This window comes from Procambarus clarkii, chromosome 69 (genome assembly GCF_040958095.1).
Source record: "Procambarus clarkii isolate CNS0578487 chromosome 69, FALCON_Pclarkii_2.0, whole genome shotgun sequence".
NCBI lineage: Eukaryota > Metazoa > Arthropoda > Malacostraca > Decapoda > Cambaridae > Procambarus > Procambarus clarkii.
Window position 1 is genome coordinate 26,008,981 of NC_091218.1, and position 19,163 is coordinate 26,028,143.

The 19,163-nt window shown below is 42.5% G+C and overlaps 1 protein-coding gene across 4 annotated transcripts in view; it reads right to left on the minus strand.

Moving 5' to 3' along the window:
- The window catches only part of LOC123772181 (zinc finger protein PLAG1), a 294,636-nt gene that overhangs the window by 82,586 nt on the left and 192,887 nt on the right, over positions 1-19,163 (minus strand). For all 4 annotated transcript variants that reach the window (XM_045765236.2, XM_069311295.1, XM_045765235.2 and 1 more), the window contains one exon: positions 6,575-6,686. In XM_045765236.2, coding sequence (XP_045621192.2) covers positions 6,575-6,686 — 112 coding nt within the window. The remainder of the gene's footprint in view (positions 1-6,574; positions 6,687-19,163) is intronic.

The window sequence follows — 19,163 nt, forward strand, 5'->3', positions numbered from 1 at the left end:
ACAGACCCCACACACCAGTTCAGGTCAAGCCTGGTCTACTGACAACACTGCACCATTTGTACAGAGTTGATGGGAATTGTGAAGATGCCAACGATGAGTATGTACTGGCAATCACGTAAATTGTGGCATGTACCTTCTTTAAGGGGGCGTCTGGTTATTATAATGAAAGTTGTTCAATGTCAACCAATATTATTTTTCTAGTTGTATATGAAAAGTGCTTAAATTGTCCCAAGTTTCAGTACTGCAGCGTAAATAGAAAGGGAGTTTTTTTTTTTTTTTTTTTTTTTTTGAACGTTTTTTACACATTTTCAAGTCCACACTTCAGAACACACGTTTCAGATAAAATTATTCTGTGACACTTTTCTGACACATTAGCATATAATAAAGGATTTGGGGATTTAGAATTTCCAAAACATCTTTAGTTTTCCTAATACAAATGTTCAAAGTTCCCCAAATTTTTTTTGCAAATATGGCATGTTTATTGCTATTATAAAATCAATAAATGAACTTAGAGAAAAATGAAAGCCCCCCCAATGTAGAGACATGCCCTCCACATATACTGTGTAAGTTTCATGTAAATTGAATAAAAAAAGAATGAGTTTTGTAAACGTTTGTGTCAATTGAAAAAAACCCAGAAATGAATAAAGTCTAAGGTTCTAAAATCTGTGGCTGGGTTTGACATCAACCAATTTTCTCCAAAATTGGCATCCTTACAGATAGGCTTACGTACAGTCAGGTGTGTAAGTTTCATGCAAATCGCCCCAAAAAAATGAAAAAAAAAATATTTAAAAAAAAAAAGAAAAAAAATCCTTTTTTTTTTTCCTTAAAATTTTTTTCCAATTAAACTAATAATAATATTTGTTTAATATATGCTATTGTGATAGCAAAGAGTTGTAGTTATGATTTCAGTTGACACTTTTGATTGATAATCGATTTTGACCATTTTTGCATAATTTTCACAACTACTTCAATATTTATTTTCTCCCTTCCTATTTATGCTACAATGCTGAAACGTGGACCAGATGAAACACTTTTCATATAGAACTTGTCAAAAAAGTTTGATTGAAATCGAATGAGTTTTCATTTTTGCATTTTTGGACCCAGATGCCAACCAGACGCCCCCTTAAATACCTTTATGACTGTGAAGTGATATGTAACAATTGTAAGGTATTTTCATACTCATAACAATAATGCCATTCCCGAAGACAATACAGATATACTAATGAAAGTTAAAACAGTAATGGAATATCTAGCACATAAATTCAATACATTCTACATACCTCAGCAACATCTCTGTCTGGATGAAAGCACAATGTCATGGAAGGGCCGTCTATCTTTCAAGATATATAATCCGAATAAACTTGATAAGTATAGAGTAAAGCTGTACATGCTAGCTGAATTGAATGCTGGTTACATCTATGATTTTGAAATGTATGCAGGAATTGGGAAGACAACAATTGAAATGGTTCTGGGCTTTATTTCACCACTGAAGAACAAAGGTTACTACAGAGCACCACTTGGTTTCCGAACTTTAGTTATCCGAAACTTCCAGTTTCCCGATTGGGGTTGGGGAGTCATCTAAGACCTAGACCTCAGGTCCTAAGACCCCTTAGGAAGGGGTCCACCAAGCGTCACGCCGGCTTGTGGTGGTGGGTGGGCGATGGTCCTGTTTGCCCACTGTGACTTCACAGATTCACGGCCTATTATTCCTATTATTTTGAATTGCCATAAGGCTGGAATGTTCATTCTGTGCTTTTGTTTTACATATCTGCACAATCAAGAAACATCTGTGCACCATGTCGGCTCCAAATGAACGCATTGCGTCAGTGATGGCTGACCGGTGGGTGGATGGATAAGGGAGCTTAGGTGGGAAGCAGTATGAGAGAGGGGGGGGAGAATCAGTGAGAGAGGGAGAGAATTAGTCAGAAAGGGAGGGAGAGAGAGATGCTAGGAGGGAGGGGGAGGTAGAGAGAGATGCTAGGAGGTAGGCAGGAAGGGACGGAAGTAGTGAGAATTAGGGAGGGAAAGGCAGGCTGGGAGGGAAAGGCAGGCTGGCAGGCACAGGCAGGCAGGCACAGGCAGGCAGGCACAGGCTGGCAGGCTGGCTGGCTGGCTGGCTGGCTGGCTGGCAGGCAGACAGGCAGGCTAGCTTGCAGGCAGGCTGGCTGGCAAGCAGGCAGGCAGGCAGGCAGGCAGGCAGGCAGGCTGGCAGGCAGGTTGGCAGGCAGGCAGGTTGGCAGGCTGGCAGGCAGGCAGGCAGGCAGGCAGGCAGGCAGGCAGGCTGGCAGGCAGGCTGGCAGGCAGGCAGGCTGGCAGGCAGGGAGTGAGTGGTAGTCGCGCGATTGAACCGCGTGACCTTTAAAAGAAAGTATGGGATGTAGAGGGGGCGGGTGGTGTGTCGGTGGTAGGGGTGGTGGAGGCGAAACCGGCTCATTCCCGAAGATAAGCCTAACACACACTACCCGTTAGCATGATGGCATGGAGGGAGGCAGGCAGGCTGGGAAGGAGGGAGGCAAGCAGGCTGGGAAGGAGGGAGGCAGGCTGGGAAGGAGGCAGGCAGGCAGGCTGGGAAGGAGGCAGGCTGGGAAGGAGGGAGGCAGGCAGGCAGGCTGGGAAGGAGGCAGGCAGGCAGGCTGGGAAGGAGGCAGGCAGGCTGGCTGGGAAGGAGGCAGGCAGGCTGGGAAGGAGGCAGGCAGGCAGGCAGGCTGGGAAGGAGGCAGGCAGGCAGGCTGGTAAGGCAGGCAGGCAGGCTGGGAAGGAGGCAGGCAGGCAGGCTGGGAAAGAGGCAGGCAGGCAGGCTGGGAAGGAGGGAGGCAGGCAGGCTGGGAAGGAGGGAGGCAGGCAGGCTGGGAAGGAGGGAGGCAGGCAGGCTGGGAAGGAGGCAGGCAGGCAGGCTGGGAAGGAGGGAGGCAGGCAGGCTGGGAAGGAGGCAGGCAGGCAGGCTGGGAAGGAGGCAGGCAGGCAGGCTGGGAAGGAGGCAGGCTGGGAAGGAGGCAGGCAGGCAGGCTGGGAAGGAGGCAGGCAGGCAGGCTGGGAAGGAGGGAGGCAGGCAGGCTGGGAAGGAGGGAGGCAGGCAGGCAGGCTGGGAAGGAGGCAGACAGGCAGGCTAGGAAGGAGGCAGACAGGCAGGCTGGGAAGGAGGCAGGCAGGCAGGAAGCGATATATGGGTGTTGAAGTGAACTGTGAACCACGTGACCTTTGAGTGTGTGTGTGTGTGTGTATGGATTTGGGGTGGGGGAGGTGTGTCGGTGGTGGGGGAGGGACCGGCTGACTCCGTAAGCCTAGCCACACTCCACAGACCTTTGACCCAGATTTGTTTCTTAAATGTACAGTACATCATCGTATATTTTTGGCAGGATGTGCCTGCAGGATGGCAGGATGGCAGGATGTGCCTGCAGGATGGCAGGATGTGCCTGCAGGATGTTCTTGCAGGCTGGCAGGATGTTTCTGCAGGCTGGCAGGATGTTCCTGCAAGCTGGCAGGCAGGCTGGCAGGATGTTTCTGCAGGCTGCCAGGATGTTTCTGCAGGCTGGCAGGATGTTCCTGCAAGCTGGCAGGATGTTTCTGCAGGCTGCCAGGATGTTTCTGCAGGCTGGCAGGATGTTCCTGCAGGCTGGCAGGCAAGCTGGCTGGCAGGCAAGCTGGCAGGCAAGCTGGCTGGCAGGCAAGCTGGCTGGCAGGCAAGCTGGCAGGCAAGCTGGCAGGCAAGCTGGCAGGCAGGCTGGCAGGATGTGCCTGCAGGATGTTCCTGCAGGCTGGCAGGATGTTTCTGCAGGCTGCCAGGATGTTTCTGCAGGCTGCCAGGATGTTTCTGCAGGCTGGCAGGATGTTCCTGCAGGCTGGCAGGATGTTCCTGCAGGCTGGCAGGATGTTCCTGCAGGCTGGCAGGCAAGCTGGCTGGCAGGCAAGCTGGCAGGCAAGCTGGATGGCAGGCAAGCTGGCAGGCAAGCTGGCAGGCAGGCTGGCAGGATGCTCCTGCAGGATGGCAGGATGTGCCTGCAGGATGTTCTTGCAGGCTGGCAGGATGTTTCTGCAGGCTGGCAGGATGTTCCTGCAAGCTGGCAGGCAGGATGTTTCTGCAGGCTGGCAGGATGTTCCTGCAGGCTGCCAGGATGTTTCTGCAGGATGGCAGGATGTTTCTGCAGGCTGGCAGGATGTTCCTGCAGGCTGGCAGGCAAGCTGGTTGGCAGGCAAGCTGGCTGGCAGGATGTTCCTGCAGGCTGGCAGGCAAGCTGGCTGGCAGGATGTTCCTGCAGGCTGGCAGGAAACATTCAGAGGATGTTTGCCAGACGTCTTAATAATCAGTTAGGAACAATTAAGGACTTTTATAAAGCGAATCAGGACTTCACTTATTGGTGAGTACAAACAAAATACAGTCGCATTTACGATGTGAACCTGTCGATTTTTTTCCCTAGAGTTGTTTCACAAATTTTTCAGAACAATTTCTTTTTACATTTCTAGTTTATTTTTTCCCCTCTATTTCTCGTATACGAACTTACATGTTAACCGACGGGTCTCGTCCCCAAGGGGTTCGGAAACCAAGTGGTGCTCTGTATTTATATATGGATAACTACTATAACTTGGTTCAACTTAGTGAACAGCTGCTTGAACAAGGTGTATACACCTGTGGTACTCTCAGATTACAGCATGGTGCACCCAAAGATCTTTAGCTAGAAGCAAAGGAAAAAGTGCCATTAGATAAAACTGTATTTCGGTGTAAGGAGAATACTTTTATATTTCTTTGGGAAGATAAGCAAGTTGTTTCACTCATCACAACTTGCCACAATGCAGATACACAAGAAGTGGAAAGAAGGAAAAAAAAAGAGTACTCAAACGTGACGGAATGTCTGCCTCAACCTAGAAACCCTCCGATATTTAGGGGGTCAGAAGCAAGGAAAGGGCGGAATTAGAAGCAGGGGCAAGCCTCGCCCAAAGGGAAAGGAAGAGGAGGTGCAGATGGAGCCATGGCAGAGTTCACCAGCACTCACAATTCTGGGACCCTAAACATGAGGCTCTGGGGCATTCAAATGGGTACACAACCTAGACCGATGAAGGCAGGCAAAATGAATCCGCACAGTGGAAGCTGCCCAATACACTTAAATATCATAATGAGCATCAAAGAGTAGAGCCACATGGGGGCGCACAAACCCCACGGGACTCAGGGCTGTGTCTTTGGCACAAAAGGCAGAATTGCAGAGGCACAAGAAAATGACTGTCGGCCCAGGGCACAGACTATAAACTTTCCTCAAATGCACACTAGGCAAGAACATGGTCAGAGAGAGTATCCCCAGGGCAAACTGAATCCATGGGGGATTTCCAGGGCTAAAGGGTAAATAAAGCTGGACATCAGGCACTGGGAAGACTATGACGACCGGCCTCGGCATGTCATATGTAAAAACAGGTGAACCACCAGTGCATTGCATCAACCAATGTTCACTCTTGACCTGGATAAAGACAGAGAGACCACAAGAACCCCTGACTCACCCAGGTGAGAGCCATCTCAAGCTGGACGGACTCCTAAGAGAGCGAAATCTCAAAAACACCAGAGAAGAGAACTGTCAGTGCAGGGACAGTGCCATAGAGCACTCTGGGAGTAGTCCTGAATACATGCCGCTCCAAGTGCTCTAAAAGGCAGACCCCCACAACATCAAAACAATGCACAACAAAAAGCCACTCAAGACAAAGTCCAAAGAAGATCGGGACTTAGCTGAGAAGCACTGGAATCCGCCATGGCTGGGAGACAGCCAGGGAGTCCTACAGCAAAAGTGTTGACACCATGCATCAGTGAACAGAACTGATTGCTCTAGCCAGTGGACAGTATGAGCCCCACGTTCCTCTCCCCAAAAGAATGTGAGAGGGTGGGGAAAATAAGTGCACGCTTATTTCGAAAGATTTGATAATTTGTTTACATTGTTAGAAGAGTTCATTCAACATATTGTGAGGTTTCAGTCACTTTGAACTCAACTGTGGTCTGTAATGATTCAAGGACTTTCTGAATGCCTTTCATGGTGAGGTGGCAGTGTGTTACCTGGTCCCTGCACCTCTGTGAGAGAGCCAGGTTCTGGCATTCATCCTTGGTAGGCTGAATAGAACTCCACAGCTGATATGATCTGATAATTAGAAGCCATCTTAGCAAGATACCCCTCAGAGTTATAAGGGGCTTCCCCCAGAAATTGTAAACTTAATATTTTGCAAAAATATTTTTGGGCATAATTATGCCACATGCTCCAAAATTATTATAACAAGAAATAATAGGATTGATGAACAGAAACCAATTCTCCTAAATTTATCAAAAGAGTAATGTCAATTGGCAGATGCCGCATTCTTAAACGAAACCCTTTGAAAAAAAATTAATTTAATTGATATTGCTAGAAAATTTCAACTGCCTGACCAATCAAGATTTTTATAAGAGCAACTCTACAGATCTTACCTCAGGAAGTAACCAAATGCAATAACTAAGACATTACTTATATATTCATACTGAAGGAAGTGGCATAACATTATTCTATCACATTGAGATAGCATTGAAGGGCAGCCAACAGCCAAAATAAAATAAATATTAACACATACTTACCTCTCCTTAATTTCTTTTTCGACTACTGTTTGTTGGGTGCCAACAAGCACCCTCTCAGCTTGCAGAGGACCAAACTGCAATCTTTTATGTAGCAGCTCCCTTGCATAGACACCTGGTAAAGCAAGTCTCCATAAATACAAAGCAACAAATTCTTTACATTTTAACAACAATGATATTGTACAAAAAAAAGGGTAAAAACTAATCCTATCTAGTACATAAAACAACATGAGCTATAACACTGAAGGGATAGAAATGTAAACAAAAACAATTAAAAAAAACTGCAGTGAATGTAATGAAACACCTCTCTTTGAATGACCCCCCGGTGGCTTACTGAAGCTATACACCGAGATGTTCCCCATCTACCAGGTCACATCAGCCATGAGGCTCTCAGGCCTACCAGTGACTAATGCCAGAACCTGGTCCCAACAAAGAGGCTCAGGAAGTGGTGATATTTTGTGACCTCAACAGGGAAGGCATCCAGAAGGTTATAGCCATAACAAATCACTGCTGGGCTCAAAAAACTAGCAGTGAATGTAATTAGTTATCAGGAGTTCATGGAGTTCTTGCCTACCGGGGACCATGAGCCAGAATCTGGCTCCCCTCAGAGGGGCATGAGGAGCAATGGCCTATAGAAACCACCGTGTGGTTGGAAGCAGTGTCTGCCATCGACCGGGTCTGTTATCCAGAAAGGGTAGGTGTCTCAAAAGAAACCCCTATTCTGGTGAAAACTTTGCTATTGAAAGCCGAACAAGTGGACAGAACTCCCAAAACCTAACATCTAGCATGATGTCATCACATCACCGTACCGCCGTCTGCGCATCCCCCTCCCTTCCCCAGGAGGGGGAAGGGGGAGCCCCAGACCCTTATGCCGGCGATCCAACCAGCAGTTCTTTGCTGATGTGATACTGGCTGGTCGAGTGGCTCCAGTTATATTTTCTGTTACTGTTCCCTGAACAATGGCCCAGGATATATTAACAAACACAGCCACGAGAGCGGCATATATCAGATCATCACTGGCTCAAGGGTGGACGGAAAGCTAGCAAGACTCCAGCTCCAGGTATATCACTGGAGCATACCTGGATACGGTTTCAGGAGTTCATCTACCCGACTTGTCATAACTTGGTCTTCGTTTGTCCATGTGTTGCTTGCTGGTGGGCTGTAGGCATTTACAATTATTAGTTTATCACCCTGATTCCAGACCTGCAATGCCACTACGTCAACTTCTTGAGGGTTTCAAGTACTGTATTAAAGTTCCTACCTTCAGGTGTTCTTTAGCCAGCAAAGAACACCTCCCCCCCCTTCCTTTTCTATAAATTCATTAAAAGTGAGCTGCAGGTAAAGGATATTTAGAGGTTGAAAATATGGGAGAGAAACACGGAAAATGAAAAGGAAATGTGTGAAACATTAAACGAAAAGTTCCAAAGCGTGTTTGTACAAAATGAGATCTTCAGGGAACCAGATACAATAAGAATTCCAGAGAACAACATAGAGCACACAGAGGTGTCTTAGAGACGAAGTGAAACAAATGCTCTTGGAGCTAAGTAAGAACAAAGCAGTTGAACTTTCACCATGGGTTCTAAGAGAATATGCACATGAGCTCAGCATACCACCTCAGCTGATTTTTCAGACATCCCTGAGTACAGGAGTCAAAGTAGATGTGTGGAAAAAGGCTAACATAGTTCCAATCTACAAAAGTGGCAGCAGGGAAGACCCTTTCAATTATAGACCTTTATCATTGACAAATGTAATAGTCAAAATATTGGAAAAAATAATTAAAATTCCAGGGTAGAAATCCTGGAGAGAAATGATATATCAGACAGACAGTATGGTTTTCGATCTGGAAGATCCTGTGTATCAAATTTACTCAGTTTCTATGATCAAGCCACAGGGATTTTACAGGAAAGGGATGGTTGTGTTGACTGCATCTATCTGGACCTAAATAAGGCTTTCGACAGAGTCCCACATAAGAAGTTGTTCTGGAAACTGGAACACATTGGAGGGGTGGCAGTTAACACTATCGCTCGCTTTGGACACCGATCACGTCCATTTTTTTTCTCTTGAGTCCTAGCCATTAACACTTTCGCGCTTTATATTAGAGATAACTCGTCACTGGTTGTTCTTACGATTCCGCATAACTGCCTACTTTTCTCGTCAATCGAAAAAATATTTCTATAAATTCCATTTTTTAACCGAAATGGATGGGGGTACTTTTGTTTTGTAGAGAATTTATTTGCGAATTTTTTGGTACCAGAATGAATATTATATCACATAAACTTCTATGAGTAAAAAAAAAAAAACACAAAGTATGTTTGGGGGTGTGGCGGGTGTGTGGCAGTGGGTTCCCTTTAGCCGTTGATATATCTAACACGTGGGAAATATTTGTATGTGTTATGTATATGTCTGTGTAGGGAATTTTACTGCGATCACTGTCATACAAATTATAAAATGTTTCAACAAGTATAAACATGACAAACATCAAACGAACGAAAACAATGCGTTCGTTTCTGCCGCGAACGCATACTGAGCGACGTGGTTCTATATTTGGCGCTTCTCTTACACATGCTTTGTACCAATGTTATACAGTTCATCTTATAGAAAATTTTATTGCGAACACATTGGTATAAAAAAGAAATACGTACATAGAAAAGTAGGGTCAGGAAACGTATAAACTTTCCAAGCATGATTTCCCCCCTGTGTTTTCGCCAGTGCGCTCGCGGCTAACTACTCTCCACTTCACACACTCTTGCGGGTGGGCAATTACCTATATTAAACATTCATATGCATATGTCCGTGTAGAGAATTTTATTGCGATTCCAATGATACCAAAATTAGCGATGTAGGACAACTGTAGGCTTCGCAACCATTAAGAAAGTGGAAACATTTTGTTGCTGTTTGGCGCTCTCGGTGAGTGATCTGCATAGTTTTTTATTTGGTGTTGATACTCCTTATGCTTGGGCGGCATTTTATAGGTATGCTCTTATAGACAATTTCATTGCGAACACAGTGATACCAAATTTAAATACGTGCGCCTTCAATTATTGTCAGGACAGTCAAAAGAGTGTACACTTTTTCGGTCTTACCGCGTAGGCGCGCGAAGTGCCGAAAGCATCTGGGGTATTGTTTTTTTTTGAGCGCCGAGAGCGCGAAAGTGTTAATAGAACTAGCGTCCACTACAAAATATTTCTTTAAAATTCATTTTTTATCCAATTGACCTTGGGATAGTTTCAAAATAGGAGCCTTTAGAATGCACACAATTTGATACCAAAATGAAACATGTAACACGAAACTTGATGTCAGAACACTTGAAAGATTGTAAATACTTTTTAAGTGTAAATTTTAAATGTTAAAATATTTGTTAAAATTCTATTTTTTGTGCTATTATTATGGGACTAGTTTTAAAATGCGCACCTTTATATTGTGAACAATTTGATACCAAAACAAGCGATGTAACATGAAAATTGATATCAGAACACTGGAAAGATATAAATAATTTTGATGATGAGCGTCCAAAATTAAAATACTGTATTTGTTAAAATTCCAGTTATTGCTCTATTATTACAAGGCTAGTTTTAAAATGCGCGCCTTTATATTGCGAACAATTTGATACCAAAACGAGCGATGTAACATGAAAATTAATGTTACCAAACTGAACGAGTATACACATTAGGTTGTGGTGTGCAAATTGGTGCTTGTTTGCAGGTAACTTTAGGCTATGCTGCGGGGGAGTCTCACAGTCTTTTGGACATTATATGCATATACATCTGCAGGGAATTTAATTGCAAACACAACGATACCAAAACAAACGACGTAGCACGAGAATTAAGGTGAGAAAACTGAAATGAGTATACACATTTTACTGATTTTGTGCGCTCACGGGTAACTGTCCGACTTTGGGCTTTACTGTGGGGAGTCTCGCTAGGCTTTTGGACATTATATGCATATACATCTGCAGGGAATTTAGTTGTGAACACAATGATACCAAAACGAACGACGTAGCACAAGAATTAAGTTGAGAAAACTGAAACGAGTATACACATTTAGGCGTCGCTGCGCACTTGCCCGCACCATTAGCCCCATGACGTCAAAGTCTGCGGTGCGCGCGTGCGATAGTGTTAAGCTACTAATATGGATGAAAAATTTTCTGACTGATAAAAAAATGAGTGCAGTAATAACAGGAAGTGTATCGGACTAGAGAAATGTCACAAGCGGAGAACCACAGGGTTCAGTTTTTGCACCGGTAATGTTCATTTTCTACATAAACGAGGGAGTTTTAGATGGAATACAGAATTATATGAACGTGTTTGCTGATGATGCTAAGATAATAGGAAGGATAAGTAACTTAGATGACTGTCATACCTTTCAAGAAGACCTGGACAAAATAAGTATATGGAGCACCACTTGGCAAATGGAATTTAATGTTAACACTTTCGCGCTCTCGGCGCTCAAAAAAAAAAATACCCCAGATGCTTTCGGCACTTTGCGCGCCTATGCGGTAAGACCGAAAAGTGTACACTCTTTTGACTGTCCTGACAATAATTGAAGGCGCACGTATTTAAATTTGGTATCACTGTGTTCACAATGAAATTGTCTATAAGAACATACCTATAAAATGCTGCCCAAGCATAAGGAGTATCAACACCAAATAAAAAACTATGCAGATCACTCGCCGAGAGCGCCAAACAGCAACAAAATGTTTCCACTCTCTTAATGGTTGCGAAGCCTACAGTTGTCCTACATCGCTAATTTTGGTATCATTGGAATCGCAATAAAATTCTCTACACGGACATATGCATATGAATGTTTAATATAGGTAATTGCCCACCCGCAAGAGTGTGTGAAGTGGAGAGTAGTTAGCCGCGAGCGCACTGGCGAAAACACAGGGGGGAAATCATGCTTGGAAAGTTTATACGTTTCCTGACCCTACTTTTCTATGTACGTATTTCTTTTTTATACCAATGTGTTCGCAATAAAATTTTCTATAAGATGAACTGTATAACATTTGTACAAAGCATGTGTAAGAGAAGCGCCAAATATAGAACCACGTCGCTCAGTATGCGTTCGCGGCAGAAACGAACGCATTGTTTTCGTTCGTTTGATGTTTGTCATGTTTATACTTGTTGAAACATTTTATAATTTGCATGACAGTGATCGCAGTAAAATTCCCTACACAGACATATACATAACACATACAAATATTTCCCACGTGTTGGATATATCAACGGCTAAAGGGAACCCACTGTCACACGCTCGCCACACCCCCAAACATACTTTGTGTATTTTTTTTTTTTACTCATAGAAGTTTGTGATATAATATTCATTCTGGTACCAAAACATTCGCAAATAAATTCTCTACAAAACAAAAGTATCCCCATCCATTTCGGTTAAAAAATGGAATTTATAGAAATATTTTTTCGATGGACGAGAAAAGTAGGCTGTTATGCGGAATCGTAAGAGAAAACGGTGACGAGTTATCTCTAATCTAAAGCGCGAAAGTGTTAATAAATGCCATGTTATGGAATGTGGAATAGGAGAACATAGACCCCACACAACCAATAAATTATGTAGAAAATCTTTAAAGACTTCTGATACAGAAAGAGATCTAGGGGTGGTTCTAGATAGAAAACTATCACCTGACGACCACATAAAGAACGTTGAACAAGGAGCCTATGCCACGCTTCCTAACCTATGAATTGCTTTTAAATACATGGATGGCGAAATACTGCACTAAAGAAATTGTTCACGACTTTTGTTAGGCCAAATCTAGAATATGCAGCGGTTGTATGGTGCCCATATTTTAAGAAGCACATCAACAAACTGGAAAAGGTGCGAAGACATGCTACTAAGTGGCTCCTAGAACTGAAGGGCAAGAGCTATGAGAAGTTAGAGGCATTAAATATGCCAAAACTAGAAGATAGAAGAAAAAGAGGAGATATGATCACTACGTACAAAATAGTAACAGGAATTGATAAAATTGATAGGGAAGATTTCCTGAGACCTGGAACTTCAAGAACAAGAGGTCATAGATTTAAACTAACTAAACAAAGATGCCGAAGAAATATGCGAAAATTCACTTTTGCAAACTGAGTGGTAGACGGATGGAACAAATTAGGTAAGAAGGTGGTGGAGGCCAAAACCATCAGTAGTTTCAAAGCGTTATATGACAAAAAGAGTGCTGGGTAGACAGGACACCACAGAGCGTAGCTCTCATCCTGTAACTACACTTAGGTAATTACAGGGAATAGCTCAACCGACAGCTGAAGCATACACTGTCTGCTTGAAGCACGTGCTTGTGAGGAGGGTCAGAAAGAGGACCACTCTAGAAAGAGAACGCAGACGACTGTACAGAAGAAAAAATATAACGGAAATGCTTAGGCAGACATGACTATCACAAGAAAGGAAAATAAACCTAAACAGGGAGATCAAAGAAATAGAGCAAACATTAAAAGTGATCATACCAGTCTGAGGAAATGGAATTTGAACAGAAAGCTATACAAGAGATAAAGAAAAATCCAAAATATTTTTTCACATACACAAAATCAAAATAAAAAACCTCCACCAGTATTAGACCTTTAATTACAACCGAAGGTATGTACACAGAGGATAACAAAGAAATTAGTGAAATTCTAAGAAACCAGTATGAGGCTAAGTTTAGCACACCAATAAACAATATGAAAGTTGTTGCAGGCAATATGTCACAATAAAAAAAAAATAACGTGGCTGCAGAATGTTGACCAGACCACACACTAGAAGGTGAAGGGACGACGACGTTTCGGTCTGTCCTGGACCATTCTCAAGTGGATTGTGATCAAGTCAACCATTCTCAGAATCGACTTGAGAATGGTCCACGACGGACCGAAACGTCGTCGTCCCTTCACCTTCTAGTGTGTGGTCTGGTCAACATGAAAGCTGTTGATCCAGACAGCTTCTTTATGGATGACATTCAAGCTGCAGATAATATAACGGATCTCGAACCCATTTATGATGTGACGACTTATACTGAATTTTGTAACTAGCTCATCAAGATTTTAACTTGCTAAGCTAAATGAATTGTGAGGTTCAGTCCCTGAACCCATTATGTGCCTCTTTAACTCTTTCCACTACCACCCACAAAATGGGTATGGCGTGCATAATAAATGAACTAAACTAACTATAACGGATATTAACACGAACTCGGAAGACTTTGAAAGAGAAATTGACAATATGCCCATGCACTCAGCTTCTAGGCCTGACTCATGGAATTCAATATTCATAAAGAAATGTAAAGTACCAGTAGTGCGAGAGTTCAGCGTAATATGGAGAAAGAGTCTGGATACAGGGGAGATACCAGCAGAACTTAAATCTGCAGATATAGCTCCTCTGCACAAGGAGGGTAGTAAAGCCTTGGCAAAATATTATAGGCCAGTTGCACTAACATCACACACAATAAAAGTTTTTGAAAGAGTGATTAGGAATCAAATTTCTAGTTTTATGGAAAATAATGAGCTATACAACTCAGGAAAACATACAGTAGATTTAGAGCGGGACGATCCTGACTGTCACAGTTACTCAACCACTATTAACTCAACCAACAGTGTAATAGTCAAAATATTGGAAAAAATAATTAACACTTTCCGCCTCCCGGCGAAGGTAAAAAAAATGCGGTATGTGCTCACGGCGTTTTGCCGCGTAAGCGTAAAAACAAAAATGTGTATACTCTTTTTACTCTCCTGACCTTAGTTCTCGAGCTACGTATTTCATTTTGGTACTAACGTGTTCGCAATAAAATTCTCTAGAAGAACATCAGTAAAAAAAGTCACGAAACGTATAGGGATACCAGCACCAAATAAATAACTACGAAGATGACTAGCCGTGAGCGCCTAACAGCAACAAAATGTTTTTACTCTTGGGATTGTTATCACCTCCACACTTGTCCTACAGCGTTAATTTTGGTATCAATGGACTCGCAATGAAATTCCCAACACGGTGATATGAATATAAGCGTAGAATAATGATTGCGGCCCGCCCGCAAGAGTGTGGGAAGTGGTGAAATTGTTACCCGGTATCGGTGACGGGACGACACACGGCGCTTTGAAAGTTTATACTTATTTCACTCTCATGACATCATTATTCTATGTACGTCATTCATTTTTGTGTCAATGTGTTCGCAATAGAATGTTCTATGAGCCCGTAGGTAAAAAAAGATCAACAAAGCGTAAGATAGAATAGCGCCAAATATAAAACAACGCTGGAACATATCAGTGAGAGTCAAACACACACGAAATGTTTTTACTTTTGTTATGTTTGTGAACCTTTCATGAACTTATTGTACCATGCAGCCTATTGGTGAGAAAGAGAGCCTCGTGGCGCGCAGTTTGAAACAAACCCAAAGTAAATCGGATAAAAATTGAATTTTATACAAATATTTTAAAAGAAGACATAAATTTATGTCCACCATGCGGGAGCGGGTAGGCGAAACAGGACGCCGGGAGGAGTCCTCATCCGCAGAAAGTATTAAAACTAAATGGGTAGAACACCTGGAGAGAAATGATATAATATCAGACAGACAGTATGGTTTTCGATCTGGAAGATCCTGTGTATCGAATTTACTCAGTTTCTATGATCGAGCAACAGAGATATTACAAGAAAGAGATGGCTGGGTTGACTGCATAAAAAAGGCTTTCGACAGAGCTCCAAATAAGAGGTTGTTCTGGAAACTGGAAAATATTGGAGGGGTGACAGGTAAGCTTCTACCATGGTTGAAAAATTTTCTGACTGATAGAAAAATGAGGGCAGTGATCAGAGGCAATGTATCAGACTGGAGAAATGTCACAAGTGGAGTACCACAGGGTTCAGTTCTTGCACCAGTGATGTTTATTGTCTACATAAATGATCTACCAGTTGGTATACAGAATTATATGAACATGTTTGCTGATGATGCTAAGATAATAGGAAGGATAAGAAACTTAGATGATTGTCATGCCCTTCAAGATGACCTGGACAAAATAAGTATATGGAGCACCACTTGGTAAATGGAATTTAATGTGAATAAATGCCATGTTATGGAATGTGGAATTTGGAGAACATAAACCCTACACAACCTATAAATTATGTGAGAAATCTTTAAAGAATTCTGACAAAGAAAGGGATCTAGGGGGGTTCTAGATAGAAAACTGTCACCTGAGGACCACATTAAGAACATTGTGCGAGGAGCCTATGCCACGCTTTCTAACTTCAGAATTGCTTTTAAATACATGGATGGCGATATACTAAAGAAATTGTTCACGACTTTTGTTAGGCCAAAGCTAGTATATGCAGCGGTTGTGTGGTGCCGATATCTTAAGAAGCACATCAACAAACTGGAAAAGGTGCAAAGACATGCTACTAAGTGGCTCCCAGAACTGAAGGGCAAGAGTTACGAGGAGAGGTTAGAGGCATTAAATATGCCAAAACTAGAAGACAGAAGAAAAAGAGGTGATATGATCACTACATACAAAATAGTAACAGGAATTGGTAAAATTGAGAGGGAAGATTTCCTGAGACCTGGAACTTTAAGAACAAGAGGTCATAGATTTAAACTAGCTAAACACAGATGCCGAAGAAATATAAGAAAATTCACTTTCGCAAACAGAGTGGTAGACTGTTGGAACAAGTTAGGTGAGAAGGTGGTGGAGGCCAAGGCCGTCAGTAGTTTCAAAGCATTATATGACAAAGAGTGCTGGGAAGACGGGACACCACGAGTGTAGCTCTCATCCTTTAACTACACTTAGGTAATTACATTTAGGTAATTACCATGCGACACAGGCGGAAGGAGCGCCCAAAGGAGCCAAAGAAAGGTAAGAAAGAAACATTCCAGTGGCAGAGTAGTAAACAAATGGAATGCATGAGGAAGGGAAGCGGTGGAGGCTGACCCCACACACAACTTCAAGTGCAGACAGTAGATGTCAGGGAAGCGACAGGGGAGAGGCAGGATGAAAGAGCCAAGCTCAATCCCAGGAAGCACAAGCAGGGTCCGACAACTAGTATGCAGTAGGAATGGAGAATAAACTCCGGATGCAGGTAGGAAAGGGGAGGTCCAGACTAGACCACAACAGGGGAAAGACACGGGGGTGTGGAAGGAACTGAAGCAACCAACACCCCCAAGCCCCCCAACACAAATGAGAAAAAGTTGCCCTAGTGTTTGCTGTGCAGAGTAGAACATTCAAGATGGCCGCTGGCAAGAGGAAAAAGAAAACAGAGCTTGATTTTGCTGGATTCAATGAAGAAAGCACTGATATTAGCAGTCTACACAACAAGTTGGTAAAATTAGATACTATAGTGAACTCTCATGTAGAAATAATTAGTAAACTGAAAGAAAGTAATGACCATTTGAATAGCAAAGTTTTATGTCTTGAGGATATAGTGAAAGACTTGTGCAAGGATAAAAATCAATTGGAAACAAATTGCAAAGCCATGGAAAAAGAAAATAAACTCTTAAAAATAGCTTTGGAAGAAATTAAAGTAAATTTAAACATAAATGACTACATTAGGTTAGGTAAGGAAATTCAACAGGAGAAACAGCTTTTGTCAGCACAGATGGAGGAAGTTACACAGGGAATAGAACAGTGCAAGAAAGATATGCAACTCACCTATGCACAAGTGGCCAAGGAGAAGGAAAAAATTGAAGAAGCAGTAAAGGAAGCCAAACACTGCAGCAACCAAGATAAAACAAACATTAGGCTGGAAGTGAGAAAGGAATTGGCATCTAACCCGAAGTTGGTGCAAAACACAGTTGATCAGAGTAAGTCCATAATAATTTTTGGTTGCAAAGAAAAGGAGATAACATCTAGGTCAGAAAGAGCTGTAGAAGAAGCGAAAGTAGTGATAAAATTGTTGGCCTCGTAAAAGGTCTTACTACCATTGAGAATGTGTGCGACTACAGGAGAATAGGCAAATACGTAAAAGGGAAAGATCGACCTTTGAGGATCACCCTAAACGGTGCCAAACAGATGGAAGAAGTACTCAGGAATGCAAGAAAATTACAAAGTGATGAGGATGGGAAAGTGTGGTCGTTTAGACGAGATCTTTCAAAAGAAGACAGAGAGAAGCTGAAACTGAACCTCGCCGAGGCAAAAAGTTTAAATGAGAGCAGGAATGAAGAAGAAATAAAAAAAAATTTCTACAAAGTCATAGGGGTAGGCAAACCAGTAAAGAGGTACATAAAGGCAAACCAACAAAATCAATAGAGAGAGGGGGAGTGAAGAATAAGGAGAGGGTGAACAGTTCCTGAAGATTGCATACACCAACATAGATGGAGTGAGATCGAAGATACTGGAGTTAAGTGATGTAATACAGCTGCAGACACCAGACATTGTTGCACTCACGGAGACAAAACTTGAAGATGTAATTTTAAATGAGGTCATATTCCCAAAGGGCTACTCAATTTGGAGACGGGACAGAAAAATTAGGAAAGGTGGTGGCGTTGCTGTGCTGGTGAAACAACACCTAAAGGTGAAAGAAATAATGACTGTCAATCCACAAGAAGTTGACATAATAGCACTAGAGATCTGCCATGAGGATGATAAACTAATGATTATAAATGCATATAGTCCACCACCAAGCAGCACATGGTCAAAGGAGGAGCTAGATAGTAAACGAGAAGGTCTTATAACAATAATGAGAGAGATTATAGCGAGAGCGGATAACGATAGATCACGACTGTTGATAGTTGGTTACTTCAACTGAAAATCCATAGACTGGGAAGCATATGAAGCTAAAACAGAAGATTTTTGGACCTGTAGATTTGTAGACCTCATCCTGGAAACATTCTTGTATCAACATGTTAAACAAGCTACGAGGATGAGGGAAGGGGACGTTCCCTCCATGCTAGATTTGATATTTACCAGGAAGGAGGAAGAGATATTTGACATTCAGTACCTTCCTCCCTTGGGTAAAAGTGACCATGTCTTTTTGGGAATAAAGTATGCAATGCGTTATAATCTGGAAGAAAATAAGGAGGTTGAAGCAGTTGAAAAACCTGACTTCAGGAGAGGACATTATGGCAACCTTAGAAATTTTTTTAGTGAGTATATTTGGATAGACTTGATGCTACACAATTAAGTGAATGAGATGTATGTCAAGTTTTGTGAAATATATGATAAAGGCACAAAAAAATTTATACCAAAACAGAGATGCAGAACTAGTAAACAGGATTGGTTCAATAGAAATAGCGAGAGGGCCAGGGACCAAAAGACACAAAAATGGAATCAATACAGGAAGAGGCCAAACCCCCAAACATACCAGCGATACAAAGATGCGAGAAACAACTACACAGCAGTGAGGAGAGAGGCAGAAAGAAATTTTGAAAAAGGGATTGCAGACAAATGTAAAACAGAACCAGGTCTATTCTATAAATTCATAAACAACAAATTGCAGGTAAAGGATAATATTCAGAGGTTGAAAATGGGAAATAGGTTCACGGAAAATGAAAAGGAAATGTGTGAAACACTAAACGAAAAGTTCCAAAGTGTGTTTGTACAAAATGAAATCTTTAGGGAACCAGACACAATAAGAATTCTATGGAACAACATAGAGCACATAGAGGTGTCTAGAGATGAAGTGCAAAAAATGCTCA